Source organism: Pseudophryne corroboree, chromosome 2 (assembly GCF_028390025.1).
Source record: "Pseudophryne corroboree isolate aPseCor3 chromosome 2, aPseCor3.hap2, whole genome shotgun sequence".
Classification (NCBI taxonomy): Eukaryota; Metazoa; Chordata; class Amphibia; order Anura; family Myobatrachidae; genus Pseudophryne; species Pseudophryne corroboree.
In genome coordinates, this window is record NC_086445.1 from 479,978,806 (window position 1) to 480,002,185 (window position 23,380).

A 23,380-nucleotide genomic window follows, 5' to 3' on the forward strand; every position below is an offset into this window, starting at 1 on the left:
ACATGTACAAAAGTATTCACAGCCTTTGCTCAGTACTTTGTTGATGCACCTTTGGCAGCAATTACAGCATCAAGTCTTTTTGAATATGATGCCACAAGCTTGCCATACCTATCTTTGGGCAGTTTCGCCCATTCCTCTTTGCAGCACCTCTCATGCTCCATCAGGTTGGATGGGAAGCGTCTGTGCACAGCTATTTTCAGATTTCTCCAGAGATGTTCAATCAGATTCAAGTCTGGGCTCTGGCTGGGCCACTCAAGGACATTCACAGAGTTGTCCTGAAGCCAATCCTTTGATATCTTGGCTGTGTGCTTAGGGTCATTGTCCTGCTGAGAGATAAACCGTTGCCCAAGTCTGAGGTCAAGAGCGCTCTGGAGCATGTTTTTATCCAGGATGTCTCTGTACATTGCTGCATTTATCTTTCCCTCTATCCTGACTAGTCTCCCAGTTCCTGTCGCTGAAAAACATCCCCACAGCATGTTGCTGCCACCACCATGCTTCACTCTAGGGATGGTATTGGCCTGGTGATGAGCGGTGCCTGGTTTCCTCCAAACATGATGCCTGGCATTAATGCCAAATACTTCAATCTTTGTCTCAACAGACCAGAGAATTTTGTTTCTTATGGTATGAGTCAATTCAGGTGCATTTTGGCAAACTCCAGATGGGCTGCCATGTGCTTTTTACTAAGGAGACGCTTCCGTATGGCCACTCTACCATACAGGCCTGATTGGTGGATTGCTGCAGAGATGGTTGTCCTTCTGGAAGGTTCTCCTCTCTCCACATAGGAATGCTGTAGCTCTGACAGAGTGACCATCGGCTTCTTGGTCACCTCCCTGACTAGGACCCTACTCCCCCATTCTCTCAGTTTAGACGGCCGGACAGCTTTAGGAAGAGTCCCGGTGGTTCGGAACTTCTTCCATTTACAGATGATAGGGGCCAATGTGCTCACTGGGACCTTCAAAGCAGAAGATATTTTTCTGTACCCTTCCCCAGATTTGTGCCTTGAGACAATCCTGTCACGGAGGTCTACAGACAATTCCTTTGACTTCATACTCACACATGTACTGTCAAGTGTGGGACCTTATAAAGACAGGTGTGTGCCTTTCCAAATCATGTCCAATCAACTGAATTTACCATAGGTGGACTCCAATTAAGCTGTAGGAACGTCTCAAGGATGATCAGTTGAAACAGGATGCACCTGAGCTCAATTTTGAGCTTCTTGGCAAAGGCTGTGAATACTTATGTACATGTGATTTCATAGTTTTTTATTTTTAATAAATTTGCAAAAATCTAAAAAAAAAAAAAAACTTTTTTCACATGGTCATTATGGGGTATTGTGTGTAGAATTTTGAGGGGAAAAAAATTAAATTTATTAAATTTTGGAATAAGGCTATAACACAGTGGTTCCCAAACTTTTTGGAATCGTGGCAACCTAGAGTATCAGAATTTTATTCACGGCACCCCTAGGCCAAAAATTTCTTAGTGAGAATTTTTGAAATAAATATTAAATCAAAAATTTTGTTTATATGTCATCTTTAGGTTCCATTATGTGGTGAGGAACAAGATCTGCTTCTGTTTGTCCACATATTTTATGATCGGCAGCCACCAGCACTGGTTTTGCCTATTGCATTGACCAGAAATAATTTTGGTTGGTCCTGGACCACCAATCCAAGGCACCCCTGCAAGTGTCCCGAGGCACCCCAGGGTGCCACGGCACACAGTTTGGGAACCACTGCTATAACATAACAAAATGTGGAAAAAGTGAAGCGCTGTGAATACTTTCCGGATGCACTGTATATGATATCCCCGCGTTAGCCATTTCTTAAATAGCAGCTATATTTAAATCATGCAAAATGTCCTGTTTCCATGTGATTTTACAGAGGTTAGCCCTTCTGTCATTATGCTCACAAAGTCCTGCCATTAGCCCACTTCCAGAATCTGGAGTCTGCACTACAGCAAGACCTAACTTCATCCAAGCATGAAGCCTAATACCTTACATTGTATATAACACAAATGAGCAAAGGGGATGAGAAACAAATCCATTACCCAGAAATGGATGTAATACTGGATGTAATACAGTAGGTGCACATTTGGGGAACAGAGCATCGGTGCAACACTTCTAGATTCTGTAATGATGTTAGGAAAAGAAGAGCAGAGAATGAGATGGCTGCAGTGACAGTGGCCAGACACAGTGACAATGGCAGATAAGTAAGAGACACCACGTGATTTGCAGGGGAGACTGAGATCCCACCCATGTGATGTCAGAGTACTGGCTGGGAACCTCTGGGGGTGATCATATGCCAGAGGCAATTAGATAATATCAGCACAAAGAAGTAACCTGCCTGCAACCAAAGTGTGTGTATATATATATAGCAATTATTTATCCTGACACTCCGCCATACAAGTCCGTCCTCTTCCTGCACTCATTCCCAGCAGCAGCACAGCGCACGCACCATGTGTGTTTGGTAGCTGTGCCCGGGGCACTGCACGACCCTCCCCATCTGTGACTAGTGAGCCCCCGACTGGCAGAGACAGGCAGCAGCGGTATGGTGGTAGTGTCGGGGCTGCTGGAAGACACAGGGAACGCGAATGATGCCATGTCGAGCTCTGATGCTGAAGATGAGCTGATTGAGCCTTCCACGCCCACTCCGGGCAGCGCCGCCTTCTCCCTGCACTGCAATCTGCACCCGCCGCAGGTAGGTCCCTGCTGCTGCTGCGCAGCGGGTGTGATGTGCCCAGTGTCTATGTGTGTGCTACCAAACTGGTCCGGTAGGTACTGTAGCAGGCATGGGGAGAAGAAAGCCAAATTCCAAGTCTCCCTCACCACTGCAGCCTCCTCCCCTCCTACTGCTGCTGCACTCATTGGTTGTACACTGTGCCCACATACAGGGATTGGCCCCTCGATCTGCCCATCATCTAACCGCTGACTCCTGAAGGGCACTGTACACAGAGTGATGATGATGTGCCACACTGCCACTTGTTACCCTATGGTTATCGGTGTAATGCACTATTGTTTACACAGTTAGCACATACAGTATGTATTGTACAGGGGACTACACATACATTTATTAGCATGGTGTGTGTCAACCTACTAAACATTGTTGATGGAGTGGACATTTTTTGTACTATATTTAAAAGTACGATTACTGTTTTTTATGTGAACTCGCCATTTCATACAAACATGGGAGATTTATCTATGCTTGGAGAGTGATAAACCGGGGGGAGAGAGAGAGAGCGAGAGAGAGAGAGGTCTATTCATGAAGAGAGCCAGTGGAGAGGTTGCCCATGGCACTTGATAAATGTTACTTAAAAGCTGTTTGGTTGCCTTGGGCAACTTCTCCACTGGCTCTCTTCACTCTTTTCAGTGCTTCATGAATAGACCCAAAAGTACCAACCAATCAGTGCCTATCATTTTATAGGGGATATACTTACAGGAAAATGCGTCCAAAAAACATCCAGATGCAGGAAATACACAACGCAGAGAGAACAGATCCAGTAGTAACATATAGTATGGGGTTAACGCAGGTGATGTGCGGCTTGGTGTAGCACACACCTGTATCCACTGTTACTAGTGGCAGTGGCCATTCAGCAGTGGTGACACCGTGGTATTGGCACTGTCTCCACAGGGGTCTATGTACTAAGCCTTGGAGAGAATTAAAGTGGATGGAGATAAAGTACCAGCCAGTGAGCTCCTAACTGCCATGTCACAGGCTAGGTTTGAAAAAATGACAGGAGCTGGTTGGCTGGTACTTGATCCAGAGCCGGATTAAGGCTTTGGGGGGCCTGGGGCATTTACAACAGGGGGGGCCCTAAAGTCTTCCCCACAAACTAATCATACACACGTGTGAACATACATAGTAATTGAAACAGTGTCATGTCTCCGGGAATAAAGTGGGATAGAGGTCAGACAGAGAATGGAGGCTGGACAGAGGATGGGATGGTGGAGGGAGCGCCGTTTCTACCGGCGGGTGAGCTGTACGATCGCATTGGTTGACTGCCGCGACACCTGCTGGTTGCTATTACCTCCTCCTGCCCATAGTACTCCGCTTAGTGGGTGGAGTTTCGCAAAATGACACTGTTGCGTTGCGACATCCCGACGCAACGTCATTTCGGGAAACTCCACCCAGCAAGCGGTGTACTATGGGCGGGAGGAGGGGGAGCAGGTAATAGCAGTGCAGGCTCCAATGAGCATTACACCCTTGGCTACGAGCATGACACCCAGAGCATGGTTCCCCTTGCAATGAGCATGGAACCTAGAGCATGAAACCCCTGGCAACGAGCATGGAACCCAGAGCATGAAACCCCTGGCAACGAGCAGGTAACTTACTCAGACCCCACAGTCTCAGTGTAGGAGACACCCAGGGGCATGTCCTCTGCTATTGCTATAGAGAATGGAGAAGACTGGTTGACAAGCTGCACAGTAGTGATTTAGTCAGGGACAGAGGTCACACTGAAATCAGCGCATCTCCATCTGTAAAGAAAGGAGTGCTGGGCTAGGCAGTAATAGATGGAGAGGCAGAGCAGTACAGTATGCGCTCCCCTCTCAACATTTATGTGTTACAGTAGTGCCATATCAGCAATGTAAAAAATACATTTGTCTTTATGGGAGTGTATTAATATGTACTTACCAAAAGCTGTTACAACAGCATTGTGCTGTATTGTTCCTGTTCATGAGTGGCGTTCATGTCTATTTATAGGTTTCTCTTCTAATCTGAGGCTGGTTTCCATTCTAGCCGGGGAACCCCAAATTCTAGTTCTCTGGTTTTAATCAAAACTAGTCCAGGCTGTCTAGGGCTGGGACTCATTGAAGGCTTTAGGAGTATGTGGGCTACTCTGTCCTTTTTTAATTATCTATGGAACTTCTCTCATTACTTTCGATAGTTTATTAATTTAATTTCACTGTTGTTTCCACACACTGGCTATTGAAATGAATAGGAAAAACTCTGTACTGCTTGTGTTCTAGTTATGCATACAAATATGTCTTGCTCACATCATTTTCATATATATCCCAATCTATTAAGTCAAATTCCCAAGTGTTCAGATGGTTAATTTATTAATTTCTGGAATTATTTTACCGATGTCTTCCTGTTTCTGGAACTAATTAAAAGAATAAAAAATTAGACCAATAAAAGAAAAAAAAGGTGTGGATAATTCGTACTCCTAAGTACCACCACCAAAAAGCAATGGTTATCACAAAGATCTACAAACCAGGACAACGCTTACCAGCCCCATCTGCCAAAGCAGACCCTAATCATAGCCCATGTTAGAATTATCCCCAAACCTGTTAAAAGTCATACCCCAGATCTGGCCAATTTAAATGTAAAATACAGTATATACAGTATGGTATTATGGGAGACATGTATTAAGCAGTGATAACAGTGGAGAAGTGAGCCAGTGGAGAAGTTGCCCATGGCAATCACTCAGCATTGACGTAACATTCATAATTTGCATACTTAAAAAATATACAGAGCAGCTGATTGGTTGTCATGGGCAACTTCTCCACTGGCTCACTTCTCCACTTTTATCACTGCTTAGTAAATGTTCCCCTATGAATGTAAAAGATTCCAATTCAACACTGTAAGCTTTGCTTTTGCCTTCAGTTACGTCTTTCAGTGATACAATTTCCCCAAAGATCATATCTGATAATTCATGGCCTGCAGGAAAAAACATTTCCATGAAAAAAGTTTTCTCAGTAGGGCAAAATGGGTGAAGTATATATGAGCAGTTAAGTTAGATGGCAAAGAAACAAAAAAACCAACAAAAAAAAAACCTCATAGGGTGAAATGCACCTTGATACTTACCTACTCTCCCGGATTCTGTGGGAGACACCCGGTTTCCACAGCCCCGGAAGAGTGGGCACCCCTCTCGCATTCTGCCCACTTCTGAGGGAAGTGGGCAGAATGGGTAGCTAAATAGGGCAAAATTGGGGCCTGGTGGAGGGGGCGTGGTTTAACGTCGCAATCATATGCAAATCGTGTCATTGAAGCTCTGCCCCTATGCAAATACTGACCAATTGCGGTATTGTCTCGTGCAATGGGCGGAGCCTAATGATGCCATTGGCTCAGTCCCGCCCCCGTTGCCGCCCACCTGCTACTCCTCTCCAGGTATCACCCGGAGAGGAGAAAAGAAATGTAGGTAAGTATGATATAGATCGAGCAGTTAAAGTGCTAAAAACAAATTACCCCACTTTGCGTGGGGTGTGGTTCATCAAATCGACAGTGTCTAGGTCGACAATGTTTAGGTCGACCACTATAGGTCGACAGTCACTAGATCGACATGGATGGAAGGTCGACAGGGTTTCTAGGTCGACATGTGCTAGGCCGACAGGTCTAAAGGTCGACATGAGGATTTTTTTTTTTTTGGTGTCGTTTTCTTCGTAAAGTGACCGGGATCCCAAATTAGTGCACCGCGTCCTCTCGCATGGCTCGCTTCGCTCGCCATGCTTCGGGCATGGTGCCTTCGCTTCGCTCGGCACACTTTACCGTTCCAATCGTAGTCCACGTGGATCGTTAAGTATGAAAAAATTCAAAAAAATAAAAAAAATGTGAAAAACTCATGTCGACCTTTAGACCTGTCGACCTAGAAACCCTGTCGACCTACCATCAACGTCGACCTAGTGACTGTCGACCTAAACATTGTCGACCTAGACACTGTCGATCTTCAGACCGGATCCCCTTTGCGTGCTTAAGAAGAACTGAAAGTGAAACCAGATAACATGTTAAAATGTAACATTCTCCTAAGGTAAATAAAAAAAAAACTGGAAAATAACCTCCCCTTCTAAATCAAAGCAAGGCAAAAATATTAATTAGAGTGGATGAGGGGATTATTAAACAAAATGTACTTTTACATCCTTATCCTAAATATGTGCAAGAAGGAGTTAAAAGCTTTTAAAAATCAGACCTTAAGCCCCGTGCTCACAGGGAGAGATGTGTGCTAAGGGATCTCTCCCCCCGATCAGCACACATCTCTCCCCCCGCTCAGCACACATCTCTCCCCCCGCTCAGCACACATCTCTCCCCCCGCTCAGCACACATCTCTACCCCCGCTCAGCACACATCTCTCCCCCCCCGCTCAGCACACATCTCTCCCCCCCCGCTCAGCACACATCTCTCCCCCCCCGCTCAGCACACACATCTCTACCCCCGCTCAGCACACATCTCTCCCCCCGCTCAGCACACATCTCTCCCCCCGCTCAGCACACATCTCTCCCCCCGCTCAGCACACATCTCTACCCCCGCTCAGCACACATCTCTCCCCCCGCTCAGCACACATCTCCCCCCCCGCTCAGCACACATCTCTCCCCCCCCGCTCAGCACACATCTCTACCCCCGCTCAGCACACATCTCTCCCCCCGCTCAGCACACATCTCTCCCCCCGCTCAGCACACATCTCTCCCCCCGCTCAGCACACATCTCTACCCCCGCTCAGCACACATCTCTCCCCCCGCTCAGCACACATCTCCCCCCCCCCACTCAGCACATATCTCTCCCCCCGCTCAGCACACATCTCTACCCCCGCTCAGCACACATCTCTCCCCCCGCTCAGCACACATCTCTCCCCCCGCTCAGCACACATCTCCCCCCACTCAGCACACATCTCTCCCCCCGCTCAGCACACATCTCTACCCCCGCTCAGCACACATCTCTCCCCCCGCTCAGCACACATCTCTCCCCCCGCTCAGCACACATCTCTCCCCCCGCTCAGCACACATCTCTACCCCCGCTCAGCACACATCTCTCCCCCCGCTCAGCACACATCTCCCCCCCCCACTCAGCACACATCTCTCCCCCCGCTCAGCACACATCTCTACCCCCGCTCAGCACACATCTCTCCCCCCGCTCAGCACACATCTCTCCCCCCGCTCTGCACACATCTCTCCCCCCGCTCAGCACACATCTCTCCCCCCGCTCAGCACACATCTCTACCCCTGCTCAGCACACATCTCTCCCCCCGCTCAGCACACATCTCTCCCCCTGCTCAGCACACATCTCTCCCCCCGCTCAGCACACATCTCTTCCCCCGCTCAGCACACATCTCTTCCCCTGCTCAGCACACATCTCTCCCCCTGCTCAGCACACAACTCTCCCCCTGCTCAGCACACAACTCTCCCCCCGCTCAGCACACATCTCTTCCCCCGCTCAGCACACATCTCTTCCCCCGCTCAGCACACATCTCCCCCCCCCCCGCTCAGCACACATCTCTCCCCCCGCTCAGCACACATCCCCCCCCCCCACTCAGCACACATCTCTCCCCCCGCTCAGCACACATCTCTCTCCCTGCTCAGCACACATCTCTCCCCCCGCTCAGCACACATCTCTCCCCCTGCTCAGCACACATCTCTCCCCCCGCTCAGCACACATCTCTCCCCCCGCTCAGCACACATCTCTCCCCCTGCTCAGCACACATCTCTCCCCCCGCTCAGCACACATCTCTCCCCCCGCTCAGCACACATCTCCCCCCCCCCCCACTCAGCACACATCTCTCCCCCCGCTCAGCACACATCTCTCCCCCTGCTCAGCACACATCTCTCCCCCCGCTCAGCACACATCTCCCCCCCCCACTCAGCACACATCTCTACCCCCGCTCAGCACACATCTCTACCCCCGCTCAGCACACATCTCTCCCCCCGCTCAGCACACATCTCCCCCCCCCACTCAGCACACATCTCTCCCCCCGCTCAGCACACATCTCTACCCCCGCTCAGCACACATCTCTCCCCCCGCTCAGCACACATCTCTCCCCCCGCTCTGCACACATCTCTCCCCCCGCTCAGCACACATCTCTCCCCCCGCTCAGCACACATCTCTACCCCTGCTCAGCACACATCTCTCCCCCCGCTCAGCACACATCTCTCCCCCTGCTCAGCACACATCTCTCCCCCTGCTCAGCACACAACTCTCCCCCTGCTCAGCACACAACTCTCCCCCCGCTCAGCACACATCTCTTCCCCCGCTCAGCACACATCTCTTCCCCCGCTCAGCACACATCTCCCCCCCCCCGCTCAGCACACATCTCTCCCCCCGCTCAGCACACATCTCCCCCCCCCCACTCAGCACACATCTCTCCCCCCGCTCAGCACACATCTCTCTCCCTGCTCAGCACACATCTCTCCCCCCGCTCAGCACACATCTCTCCCCCTGCTCAGCACACATCTCTCCCCCCGCTCAGCACACATCTCTCCCCCCGCTCAGCACACATCTCTCCCCCCGCTCAGCACACATCTCTCCCCCCCCGCTCAGCACACATCTCTCCCCCCGCTCAGCACACATCTCTCCCCCCGCTCAGCACACATCTCTCCCCCCGCTCAGCACACATCTCTCCCCCCACTCAGCACACGTCTCTCCCTCTGCTCAGCACACGTCTCTCCCCCTCTCAGCACACATCTCTCCCCCCGCTCAGCACACATCTCTCCCCCCGCTCAGCACACATCTCTCCCCCCGCTCAGCACACATCCCTCCCCCCGCCCAGCACACATCTCTCCCCCCGCTCAGCACACATCTCTCCCCCCGCTCAGCACACATCTCTCCCCCCGCTCAGCACACATCTCTCCCCCCCGCTCAGCACACATCTCTCCCCCCGCTCAGCACACATCTCTCCCCCCGCTCAGCACACATCTCTCCCCCCGCTCAGCACACATCTCTACCCCCGCTCAGCACACATCTCTCCCCCCGCTCAGCACACATCTCTCCCCCCGCTCAGCACACATCTCTCCCCCCGCTCAGCACACATCTCTCCCCCCGCTCAGCACACATCTCTCCCCCCGCTCAGCACACACCTCTCCTCCCCCGCTCAGCACACATCTCCCCCCCCCCGCTCAGCACACATCTCTCCCCCGCTCAGCACACATCTCTCCCCCCGCTCAGCACACATCTCTCCCCCGCTCAGCACACATCTCTTTCCCCGCTCAGCACACATCTCTCCCCCCTGCTCAGCACACATCTCTACCCCCGCTCAGCACACATCTCTCCCCCCGCTCAGCACACATCTCTACCCCCGCTCAGCACACATCTCTCCCCCCGCTCAGCACACATCTCTCCCCCCTGCTCAGCACACATCTCTCCCCCCTGCTCAGCACACATCTCTACCCCCGCTCAGCACACATCTCTCCCCCCGCTCAGCACACATCTCTACCCCCGCTCAGCACACAGTGTGATGTGTGCTGAGCGAGGGGGTAGTGCTCACTTCACACAGCTGTGAAGTAAGCGATCTAATAAATGCATGCCAAATCTAGAGTCAGCAATAACGCCGCGCAGGGCCGCGCATCGCTATCACTATGGGCATACACACGGAGAGATCCGTGCTTAATTTTTAAGCAATCTAGTCAGATTGCTTAGAATTTAAGCACGGATCTCTTTGTGTGTACCCCCCTTAAAGGCCAGTACTCACTGGCCGATGCGGGAGAGATGTGTGCTGAGCGAACCTCTCTCCCGCCGCTCAGCACAGTGCGATCTGTGCTGAACGTGCGGGGTGAGACGGGGGGGCTGCTCATTTCACCCAGCGGGTGAAATGAGCGACCCGCTAGATTGGCCTGCACGGCAGGCCAATCTAGCACCAGCGATAGCGATGCGCGGGGCTGCGCATCGCTATCGCTGTAGGGGCTACACATGGAGCGATCAGACTTAAAATCTAAGCAATCTAGTCAGATTGCTTAGATTTTAAGCAGCGATCGCTCCGTGAGACTCAATCAAATTACTTACCCCTCCTGTAGTTCCTCGTTGTCTCTCCGCGCTCTTACAGCTTCCTGCAATCTGATTGGTGGGTACCTCCTGTCATCCACCAATCAGTCTAAAAACACCGTCTAATACTCTGATTGGTGAATGGTTGGCTAAAGAGGTATTACATTTGAAAACAATTACAATCCCTTTATTGTAATCAGGTGGGCCATTCAATTAATGATGTGACTTCTGAAGAAAACAGATTTCATAGTGTATGGAGCAGATGTAATTAAGGGCAGGGCTAAGAGGAGAAGTTTAACTGTGCTGATAATGGCTTACTATGTATGGTATGCGTGTAAGAACAATCAAGGTTTATTTGTCTGCTTGGGTGTAGTATGGTATGCCGGTGGCTGGGATCCTGACCACTGGCATACCGACAGCTGGGCGAGTGCAAATGAGTCCCTTGCGGGCATGGTGGCGCGCTACACGCTATTTATTCTCCCTCCATGGGTGTCGTGGACCCTCAAGAGGGAGAACAGTTGTCGGTATGCCGGGTGTCGGGATTCTGGCGCCAGTATACTGAGTGCCGGGATCCCAGCAGCCAGCATACTGAATACCACCCGTCTGCTCATATAACCTGCTTACAGTGCCTAGTGTTAGTAGGCATGAGGTTTCAATGGAAACTTTCTACTGATTGTATCAGTGAGTCTCTGTAGAAGTGTAACAATGTAATGTGATCTTTGCAGAAAGCAAGGATGAAAGCTGCTCAGTGAAATCCTATTTAATATATATATAATCAAGATATTCTGCAGTTATTTTTAACGCTATAAATGGCAATAGATCAATATTGTCATTTTAATGGAATATGTATAAATATACTGTATAGGAATTGTAATATATTTCTCTGCTTAGTGTCTCTCATTCTACTAACTATTTATCACCCACCACACATCTCCCACCCCTCTCCCACACATATGCTCAGGATGTCCTGGAAACTCAGCCTGTGGAATTCATTCCAATGAAAACAGCCTGGAACAATATTCCTGGCTTTTAGCTGATAACCTCTTTCGTAGAGCCACAATTCCAGGACACCTTCCTGCCTGATGAAAGATGCGCTGCTAGGTATCGGTCTTCACCGGATGAAGAGATACTACATTTAAAATGGAAAATGCTGAAGGTGACATTAGAAATGCAACAATGTAGTTATTGTCCTGTAAATGTCAGTAATACATTTGTAACTGTACCTTCAAATTCAACAAGCTTTTCCGTACACGGGTACTGATTCATTATGGATCGCTACTGAGACTGAGATAGCAATGTCACAAATCTGCTATTGCTAAAATTGGCATGTGACGAGCCGCCCAGAAAGGATAAAAGATGCCCACTGATGCATTGTCAAATCTGCGTATGCATTAGCAGAATCGCAATACATGCCACCAAAAATGAGCACCATAGACATTTGCGGCTGACACCAGCATACTCAAATTAATTAGAATGCTATCGCAACAGACACCATGTTTTTGAACGCAGCGTTCGCAGATGACGTCAGATACACCCCCCGAAAATGGCCATAACACACCTGTGTTTTCGCAACCACTCCCCACAAACGCCATGTTACCACCCACGAACCATAACTTCCTGTCAATCAAAATGAGTACTTTTTACAATTAGGCTGCATGCACAAGGCAGTCGCATTTTGCCCTATACGTACGTGGAATGCATGTGCAGTCTGCCAATAATCGCTCACTGTGTGCAATCTCACATTTGCAATTGGTAATGAATCAGGCCCACTGTACTGTACGTAGCAAACAGAACATTTTAAAGCCTTAAAAAGAACGAAAGTCTATAGAATTAACATGTTTGTGAAATGCTAGTATAAAACGAAATGTGCCGATTTGAGGGTGCTGTACCACCCACAGACAAATCCTGGAAAGTTGGGAGGTATCTTCCTTTCACTTCTAAATAGCAGAGTAGTACTGAACAGGTACCACACACACCTGCTACTGGTTCTCGCACCAATGAACATGTACCTGAAGGAAAGGGTGCAAAGGTAGTATGAGTACGAAGCATGCTAAGGGGAAAATTCAGTTGGCTGTGGGTTGAGTCGTCTGGTCTGTTCCCACAGGTATAGGGGTATATGCAATTGCGGTCGAATTCGCGGCAATTATCGCCGTTTTTTAATTCGACCAAATTCGCCAGGTGAATCCCGGCAGGTGCCTGCCGGGATTCACCATATTCAATGAAAAACGGATTCGCCAGAATCGCGGGCGAAAATCGGCCGATTTGGCGGATTTTGCCGCGATTTTAAAAAACGGGAAAAAAACGTGAAAAACCCAGAAAAAAAATGGCGTGGGGTCCCCCCTCCAAAGCATAACCAGCCTCGGGCTCTTTGAGCTGGTCCTGGTTCTAAAAATGCAGGGGAAAAATTGGCCAGGGATCCCCCGTATTTTTAAAACCAGCACCGGGCTCTGCGCCTGATGCTGGTGCCAAAAATACGGGGGACAAAAAGAGTAGGGGTCCCCCGTATTTTTAACACGAGCATCGGGCTCCACTAGCTGGACAGATAATGCCACAGCCGGGGGTCACTTTTATGCCGTGCCCTGCGGCCGTGGCATCAAATATCCAACTAGTCACCCCTGGCCGGGGTACCCTGGGGGAGTGGGGACCCCTTCAATCAAGGGGTCCCCCCCCCAGCCACCCAAGGGCCAGGGGTGAAGCCCGAGGCTGTCCCCCCCCATCCAATGGGCTGCGGATGGGGGGGCTGATAGCCTTTGTGATAATAAAAAGATATTGTTTTTTCCAATAGTACTACAAGTCCCAGCAAGCCTCCCCCGCAAGCTGGTACTTGGAGAACCACAAGTACCAGCATGCGGGAGAAAAACGGGCCCGCTGGTACCTGTAGTACTACTGGAAAAAAAATACCCAAATAAAAACAGGACACAGACACCGTGACTTGTACAACTTTATTACATACTGCCGACACACACATACTTACCTATGTTGACACGCCGACTGCCACGGTCGCCGACGATCCGAGGGTACCTGTGAAAAAATTATACTCACCTTCCAGCGTCCAGAGGTACATCCACGTCCAGAGGTAAATCCACGTTCTTGGCAAAAAAACAAACCGAACACCGATCCATACCGGACTAGAAAGGGGTCCAATGTTTTCACATCAGACCCCTTTCTCCCGAATGCCGGGACATCACGTGACTCCTGTCACTGACGTCCCTTCAGCCAATCAGGAAGCGCTACTTCCGTGGCGCTCACCTGATTGGCTGTCCGCTGTCTGTACTGTGACAGCGCATCGCAAAGCCGCTCCATTACTTTCAATGGTGGGAACTTTGCGGGTAGCGGTGGGGTCACCCGCCGGTCAGCCGCTGACCGGCGGGTGACCTCACCGCTAGCCGCTAAGTTCCCACCATTGAATATAATGGAGGGAGCTGTGCGATGCGCTGTCACAGTGCAGACAGCGCTCAGCCAATCAGGTGAGCGCAACGAAGTTGCGCTTCCTGATTGGCTTAGAGACCTGTCAGTGACAGCTGTCACTGACAGGTCTCATTCGTGGAAAGGTGTCCCATGTGTCAGCATGGGACCCCTTTCAGTCCGTTTTTGGTGCGGGTATTTGCGTTTTCTTATTTTGCCAAGTCCGTGGATTTATCTCTGGACCATGGTTGAGGTGAGTATTTTGAACTTTTCTTTACAGGTATCCGTGGATTCTACATGGAGAAGAGGACCGATGTCGGCGTGTGAACATAGGTAAGTATGTGTGTGTCGACGTATGAAATAAAGTTTTACTGTCGACGGTGTGTGTGTCCTGTTTTTATTTGGGTATTTTTTTCCCAGTAGTACTACAGGTACCAGCGGGCCCGTTTTTCTCCCGCATGCTGGTACTTGTGGTTCTCCAAGTACCAGCTTGCGGGGGAGGCTTGCTGGGACTTGTAGTACTATTGGAAAAAACAATATCTTTTTATTATCACAAAGGCTATCAGCCCCCCCATCCGCAGCCCATTGGATGGGGGGGGACAGCCTCGGGCTTCACCCCTGGCCCTTGGGTGGCTGGGGGGGGGGGACCCCTTGATTGAAGGGGTCCCCACTCCCCCAGGGTACCCCGGCCAGGGGTGACTAGTTGGATATTTGATGCCACGGCCGCAGGGCACGACATAAAAGTGACCCCCGGCTGTGGCATTATCTGTCCAGCTAGTGGAGCCCGATGCTGGTGTTAAAAATACGGGGGACCCCTACTCTTTTTGTCCCCCGTATTTTTGGCACCAGCACCAGGCGCAGAGCCCGGTGCTGGTTTTAAAAATACGGGGGATCCCCTGTCAATTTTTTCCCCGCATTTTTAGAACCAGGACCAGCTCAATGAGCCCGAGGCTGGTTATGCTTTGGAGGGGGGACCCCACGCCATTTTTTTTTATGATTTTACCCTTCCAGCATAAAAAAAAAAAAAAAATATTTTAAAAAATATATAAATAATATTTGTGCCTCCCAAAAAAAAAAAAAAAGTACCTAATCCCTTCTAATATAAATAGATCTGCTATTCCCCCCCAAAAAAAACACCAAAAAAAACATGTTTAAAATTTTTTTATTTGTTTTCACCCTCCAAAGTGTGGCGGATTGAAAATGACGAATTTGCTGTCTAAAAGCACTGCTGTCGAATTTCAAAACTTGAATTGAATATGCTTTGGTCGAATTGCAGCACTTGTATCATTGCAGAAAAGTCGAATTTGCAAAAATTCGAATTTCAAAAAGTCGAATTTTGAAAGTCCGTTTTTTGGTCGGAAAGCACTGGATTGCATAGGGGAATTTTTTTTTTTGGTCGAAAATGACCCGAAATTCGACAATTTCGGGAATTCGACCACAATTGCATATACCCCATAGTGTCCGGAGCTATCCAACTTCAGACCAGCGTGCAGCTAGCGAGCAGCCCCAAGGCAGCAGTTTCCTCTCATTTCTGTTTGCATCCTTTGGAGTACTCTGTAGTAACCAACATTTAGGTTTTTACTAGGGACAATACAACTGAGTAGGTGACTCTTTCCATTCCATATTTAATATTGTCTTGACAACAAGCCCATGAGGATATACAGGTTGAGTCTCCCTTATCCAAAATGCTTGGGACCAGAGGTATTTTGGATATGGGATTTTTCCGTATTTTGGAATAATTGCATACCATAATGAGATATCATGGTGATGGGACCTATATCTAAGCACAGAATGCATTTATGTTTCATATACACCTTATACACACAGCCTGAAGGTCATTTTAGCCAATTTTTTTTATAACTTTGTACATTAAACAAAGTGTGTCTACATTCACACAATTCATTTATGTTTCATATACACCTTAAGGTGCATACACACGGTGAGATTCGGACTTATCCGATTCTCACCGTGCGACAGGGGGCCGGGTCGGCACTTAGCCAGTATCGCAAGCACATAATAACTGTGCTTGCGATGCTGGCTATGTGCGATTTCAATCCTGACTATCTCTTCTATAGAGATAGTCAGGATTGACTTGCCTGCACAGCCTATTTTTTCTTCCGATGCCGACCGCGCGGGGCCGCGCATCGGCATCGGATCGGGATCGCAAGGTGACTGTCACCTTGCGATCTGCACTATATTTTCTTCCGATTCTGACTATATAGTCAGAATCGGAAGAAAATATCTTACCGTGTGTACACACCTTTATACACATAGCCTGAAGGTCATTTAAAAAAATATTTTTAATAACTTTGTGTATTAAACAAAGTTTGTGTACATTGAGTCATCAAAAAACAAAGGTTTCACTATCTCACCCTCACTCAAAAAAGTCCGTATTTCGGAATATTCCGTATTTCGGAATATTTGGATATGGGATACTCAACCTGTAATGTTAATTGAACTGCTAGCTTTTCAATTTAAATGTTATATTCAATGTAAATTTTCAGTGCATAAAAAAAACACATTGGGCTTTTTCCTCCTCTTTCACTATTGATCTCCAGTGTATTTACTCCACAGCAAACTAGTTAAATGGTTTTTATTATTAGGGCAGGTTAACCTGAGGATTTAAGCATACAATGTTGTAAAGTTGTTTGATTTTAAAGCTACGTTTTAACTATACATTTTAAGAAAATCAACAAAAATGTTATAATCCAGAAGATTAGAGGTAAAAGGATAGTAAAGGAAAGCAGTGAAGAGAATGAAGGAGGTTGGTACAGTATGTTCAACAGATTATCTGTTTGTTATTTTTAGGATACCCACTGCTGTTCATTATATAAAATGTCACTCAGGAGTTCCGTGTCCATATGAAGCATATAAGTATACAAGACTTGGAGCTTCATGATGAACTCTAGTATCTTAATAACTTTCAGTAGGTGTTTCATTACTTCTTATGGGTGATTCTCTGTGTGACGCACGGGACATTTACATACATTCAAGTGGTATCCGGATTATAGATTAGTAGGTCGACACCATATCATCATCATGCAATAGGTCAACAGGTACAGAAGGTCGACAGATGAAAGATCGACTAGTACAAAAGGTCGACAAATGTAAGGTCACCAGGTACAGAAGGTCGACATATGTAAGGGTGACCCTGATTAAGGTCGACAGGTACACGTCGACAGGTTCAAAAGATTGACATGACAATGGTTAACACAATGGTTTTTCACATGTTTTCCCACCATTTGCTTGATTTACTATCCACATGGACATCTACTGGGAATAGTAATTTGTGGCGAGTGAAGCAAGGCCGCAGGGGTACACGTTTGTACTGATGGTGGGCACAGAAGATGAAATATACACGATTTGGATAAAAAAAAGGTGTCGACCATTTTTAAGTTGACCATGGTCATGCTGACTTTTTGTACCTGTCAACTTTAACCACTGTCAATAAGAACAATAAGCATAAATGCAGGGTTGGTGCAGATATTTTGGGTACAACTTCCACGGGATATATATTCCACCTACGCAAGGTACCAAGTGAGGCAGCCATCTTGAGTGCACTACATAGAATTTCCCTGGGTAGAATAGGTCATGACTAGAAGAGATGACACAAAATGGGTGGTTACAGTGTCCTAAGCTAGGAGTAGGGTCCCAATACCACAAATATTTTTGGTGTCCAAGTCTTGAATACTTTGTTGGTATAAAATATAAATTAAAGGAAAAAAAATCACTATAGTAAAGTATTCCTTCTGGAATGTATAAAAACTCTGTGTGACTGTCTGAGTCCTGTGCATCACGCAGAGTTTTTATTAATTCCAAAAGGAACAGGTTACTGTAGTCAATTTGTTTCTGATGTATATTTTCTATTTCTATCAACTAAGTATTTATGACTTGGACACCAGAAAACAAAAATTGTGATATAAGGGCCCTACACACTGCGCGATCCGCGGCCGAGCTGCCCGACGGCGGAAACGGGCGACCCGGCGACAGGGGGGCAGTGACGGGGGGAGAGAAGTTTATTCATTCCCCCCGTCACCTGGCTCTATAGCAGTGCAGGCAAATATGGATGAGGTCATCCATATTGGCCTGCTTGCACAAGCGACGGGGCCGCGCATCATTCATCGCTGGAGCCTCCACACTGAAAGATATGAATGGTATCTCGTTCATTAATGAATGAGATCGTTCATATCTTTCAGTATTATCTGCCAGCGTGTAGGGCCCAATAGACTCAGTTCACGTACTTGAATGTATGTAAATGTACCCTGCATCACACAGAAAATCACCCTTGTAATACAAAACTCACATATGCTTTCTGGTTCACTTCACAGTGACAAACTGATGCACAAGCTCACAGAGACTGACACACAAAGAGACTGACACACACACGGGGGGGTGGGGGGGGGATTAAATTGTTTTGGGAGTCTAAACTGCTTTAGATGCCCAAAATTGTTTTCCTGTCTGTACAGGACTGTTTAGATACCCAAACAATTGTCACAATTCAATTATTGTTTGGGCACACATGCATGTCGCGCCCAAACAGAACGGACTTAGCCACCTAAAATGGCTAAATCCGTCTAAAGTCCTGCTTTGCACACATTTTTTCTCGCACCTCCGGAGGCTACAATAAAAAATGTGACCTCCGTGGCTGCTGAGCGCCCAAACGGCAGGACAATTGAGTTGATTGTCATCGGGCACCGTTTAGTTGAGTTGATTGTTACATCGGGCACCATTTAGTGGCCACAATTAAAACTATTGAATTGGCCCCACAGACTCAAACTGACAGACACAAAATGACCGTTACTGTCACACATCCACAACAACAGTGACTAACAGTATGCACTTACGGAGAAGACTGTACAAAGACAATGGGAGACCATTAAGGGCCATGTAGTATCTGAAAGGCTTTATCAGTGAGGCCATTGGGATAAAGTATGGGATATATTTAATATTAGATTGGGCTCCTATTTATACATTCTGTATCTCTGACATGGATTAAATGTACAGGTTATTAAGTATAAGTTTTCTTTTAAACTTTGTAGTTTTCACCATTGTGGATTTAGTTGATAATTATCATCAATCCTGAATGTACCCACACAGTTGGCTGCCTATGTTTCAGAAATTGAAAATCCCTTTGTTTTTGTAAAACTGCAGCTGAAAGTATGGAGGCCTTTGAAATGTAAAGCAGATAGATATATTTGTTTATCTGTACCATTCCAGTGCTTCATAATTATTTTATTTCTGTTTAGATACTATGCACATCTTCATAAAAATAAACCCCAGTCGAAATTCCTTTGTTGGCTGAAGAAATGCACTGGTTTTGTTTCTGCAGCTGCCTGAGGTAATTCCCCTGAATGTGGGAGGGATGTGCTTCACCACCAGACTGTCAACACTTCAGCGATATGAGGACACCATGTTGGCTGCCATGTTTAGTGGACGTCATCACATTCCAACAGATGTCGAGGGCAGATACTTCATTGACAGAGATGGAACATACTTTGGGTAAGTCCAAGTGGCCCAATATGCAGGGTGCCACTTGTGGTCTCCTCTGATCTTCTGCACATCCCAGCAATGTGCACTTATGGTTACTCCCTTGTCAGCCATTGCATAGTTTGTGCATGCAGTAATTTACACAGGGGAGTTTGCGCTGAAAGCAGGTTCACCACCTCCAGAACTAGGTTGGAGAAATTGCTGTTCTCTGGATAAATATACTGGTACGTTAGCTGACTACTGAATAAAGTGAACCCATGTGTGTAAGTGCTTGTGTGTTAGGGAACTTAGGGGGTTATTCAGGAAGGATTGCAAATTCTGCTGCATAGCAGAATTTGTAAACCTTACTGAATTGGACCCTAAGACAGCAAAATCCAAGCCTGGAGGAATACTGCCTGAACTCAGATTTCATGCTGCATGGATAAAATATTGTTATTAACAGTGGGCCTAATTCAGAGGTGGACAGAAATCCAATGGCTTCCATACATCTTCGATGGTGTGAGAGCTGCCACACTGCTCATGTGTAGATCTCGTTCTGCAAGATAGCTTGCAGTGCCTTGGATGCCGCAGCCTCTGATTGACAAGATGCAGTCGTTTGGGGGTGGCAACAGGCAGCATCCTAGAAAACGGGGACATGTCATCCCTGTCTTCTGGGCGTACCACAGCCAGTGACTGCGTCTTTGCACACAGCATCACTGGTGTCAGCAGCGTGAATCCTCCAGTCACCCTGAGTAATCTGAGGGTCACTCCGATGACTGATGCAGACGGTCCGATGTTGTGTCCTGGTGCGAAGAAACAGATCAGTCAAGCCGCCTGCATTAGCATATTATCGCACAGCCGATGTGTACAAAAACGTAGCAGCATGCTCTTTGTAAGTCACATGGGGGGTAATTCTGAGTTGATCGCAGCAGCAAGTTTGTTAGCAATTGGGCAAAACCATGTGCACTGCAGGGGAGGCAGATATAACATTTGCAGAGAGAGTTAGATTTGGGTGGGTTATTTTGTTTCTGTGCAGGGTAAATACTGGCTGCTTTATTTTTGCACTGCAATTTAGATTTCAGTTTGAATACACCCCACCCAAATCTAACTCTCTCTGCAAATGTTATATCTGCCCCCCCCTGCAGTGCACATGGTTTTGCCCAACTGCTAAAAAATGTCCTGCTGCGATCAACTTAGAATTACCCCCCATGATACCTTGCACTTATGTGAATGCTGCAAAGACAGAACAGGACACAACTGTATGCAGTGGCTTGTGAAAGTATTCACCCTCTCTAAAAGGTCAACAGATTTTCTGTAATAAAAATTCTAGCCAATTGTTATGGCAATATGTGGTCATTTGTGTAGACTTGGAGCTTTCCCAGTACAGTGGTTGAATGTTGATAGAAAAAGCATTTTGCTTTTTTTAAAAAAAATCTGCAGACGAATAATACATTATGCATCTGAAAATGTACTTTAAAAGCTTACTGTTTCACAATAAAAATACTATCTAGAACAGTCTGTGCAAGTGTTATTTGTAATCCAGACAATTCTGATGACTTTTGGGGGGTTGAATACTTTTGCACAACAATGTGTATACATATATACAGTAAGTATGTTCAGACACTAGAATACTAATATAATGCTTACAATCTTTCTTGTTGCTTCAAAGAACAAATTTTGTGTTTTGTTTTTAAATTGTTTCTTCTAAAGTGTTTCGTTTGTATGTAATTCTCTCAGGCCAGTGTAATTGTTACATAATGACAGTAATAAACAGACCTGTCAGGACTTGCAGATGTTTGTAATCTCTGGAGCCTGTACAGTAGGCATTTGAACGTCTGGTGATGTTGAAAGTTAAATTGACTATCCGAGGGAAGGCACACACATACATTGCCCATCTACGTCATATTTGCCAATATTTGTTACTGCCCCTCCTGGAGAAGCCCAGAAAGGAGTTGCAACTGATCGCTAATGGGGGCAGGGCTGGCGGTTCATTAGGACCCAGCAATATTACGCTCATTAAAGAGTGTGATATTTACACCTCATAGGCCATCTTGCTTCCTGTACAGCCCATTTCACTAGGAATTAGGCACACTTGAATATATGTTGTCCAATCCATTGGTTCAGGCCAACATATTGGGTAGTGTGTACACACTACCATGCACTCCCAACGGTTGACATTAGGGTTGCCCCATCTGCTGTGCTGCACAGCCGATGGGACAACCTAGCGACCGACAGCATACAGCTGAATGTGGCCATGAACGATATAGTACACAATCGTGCGCAATATCGTTGAGTGTGTACGGCCGACCGACATCTCATCCCGTCGGCCGTGCTCTCAGACACAATCCTGGATCATTGTAGTGTGTATGCATCCTTACTCTTCCTGAAATCTGAGGGAATCACCGAAAATTCTGGAGTCTCCCATACGTTATGGGAGAGTAGCTATGATCTGCAGTTATGACATATACGCTCAATACAAACAAAACATGCAAAGTCTTCTACATGGCCTAACTTACACTCTCATGCCTCATCATGTTTGTTGCAGTTGTAGCTCTCAGTAGCTGCTCAGGACGAGGTGGAGTGACCCCTTCCCACACTGAAGGACTGAAGAACTGAGCAGTGAAAGTTGAATGGATGCAGGCCTCCTCTAACACCTCTCACTGGCTGTGACGATGGATGCAGGTCTCCCCTAACACCTCTCACTGGCTGTGACACACTGACATAGCCCCTCGGAGGGGTGGTCTTCAGTATGCCGACTGTCGGGATCCCAGCGCATAGTATACCGGCGCCGGAATTCCGACAGCCGACATACCGACACTTTTTCTCCCTCATGGGGGTCCACGACCCCCCTGGAGGGAGAATAAAATAGCGTGGCGCGCAGCGAGCCCGCAAGGGGCTCATTTGCGTTCGCCACGCTGTCGGTATGCCGGCGGTCGGGCTCCTGGCGCCGGTATGCTGGTCGCCGGGAGCCCGGCCGCCTCCATACCATACTACACCCCCTTGGAGTCATGGTGCCTGGAGCCAGCACTCCCATCTCAGAGATGAGAGAGAGGCAATTGGGTAGATTGTGTGTGTGTGTGGGAGGGGGATTGATGGGGAGAGGGGACTGGGATAAGAAAGAGGGGCTAACAGGAGAAGGGAAGAGATGAGTGAGACAGGAGGTAGGAGGAACAGAAATGAGAAACGGAGAGGGACAGAGATAAGACAGACTAGGGAGAGGGAACGGGCTTTAGTAGTAATGGTGCGTACATACGCGTGCATCGCAATTTTGACTATATATAAGGACAAATCGCACCGTGTGTACGGGGTTTAACTTTCTCTGACGTCCTAGTGGATGCTGGGAACTCCGTAAGGACCATGGGGAATAGCGGCTCCGCAGGAGACTGGGCACAACTAAGAAAGATTTAGGACTACCTGGTGTGCACTGGCTCCTCCCTCTATGCCCCTCCTCCAGACCTCAGTTAGAATTTTGTGCCCGGCCGAGCTGGATGCACACTAGGGGCTCTCCTGAGCTCCTAGAAAAGAAAGTATAATTTAGGTTTTTTATTTTCAGTGAGATCTGCTGGCAACAGACTCACTGCTACGAGGGACTAAGGGGAGAGAAGCGAACCTACCTGCTTGCAGCTAGCTTGGGCTTCTAGGCTACTGGACACCATTAGCTCCAGAGGGATCGAACACAGGCCCAGCCTCGGTCGTCCGGTCCCGGAGCCGCGCCGCCGTCCCCCTTACAGAGCCAGAAGCAAGAAGACGTTCCTGGAAATCGGCGGCAGAAGACTTCGGTCTTCATCAAGGTAGCGCACAGCACTGCAGCTGTGCGCCATTGCTCCCCATGCACA

The 23,380-nt window shown here is 47.8% G+C and overlaps 1 protein-coding gene across 2 annotated transcripts in view; it reads left to right on the top strand.

Moving 5' to 3' along the window:
- Positions 1-2,243: 2,243 nt before the first annotated feature.
- The window catches only part of KCTD7 (potassium channel tetramerization domain containing 7), a 54,050-nt gene continuing 32,913 nt past the window's right edge, over positions 2,244-23,380 (top strand). Inside the window, exons 1-2 of one of the 2 annotated variants that reach the window (XM_063957156.1) lie at positions 2,244-2,693; positions 19,408-19,577. In XM_063957156.1, coding sequence (XP_063813226.1) covers positions 2,544-2,693; positions 19,408-19,577 — 320 coding nt within the window. In that variant the 5' untranslated portion in view covers positions 2,244-2,543. Of the gene's footprint in view, positions 2,694-11,720; positions 11,830-19,407; positions 19,578-23,380 lie in introns of those variants that run through there. The other variant, XM_063957157.1, reaches the window with a different exon arrangement.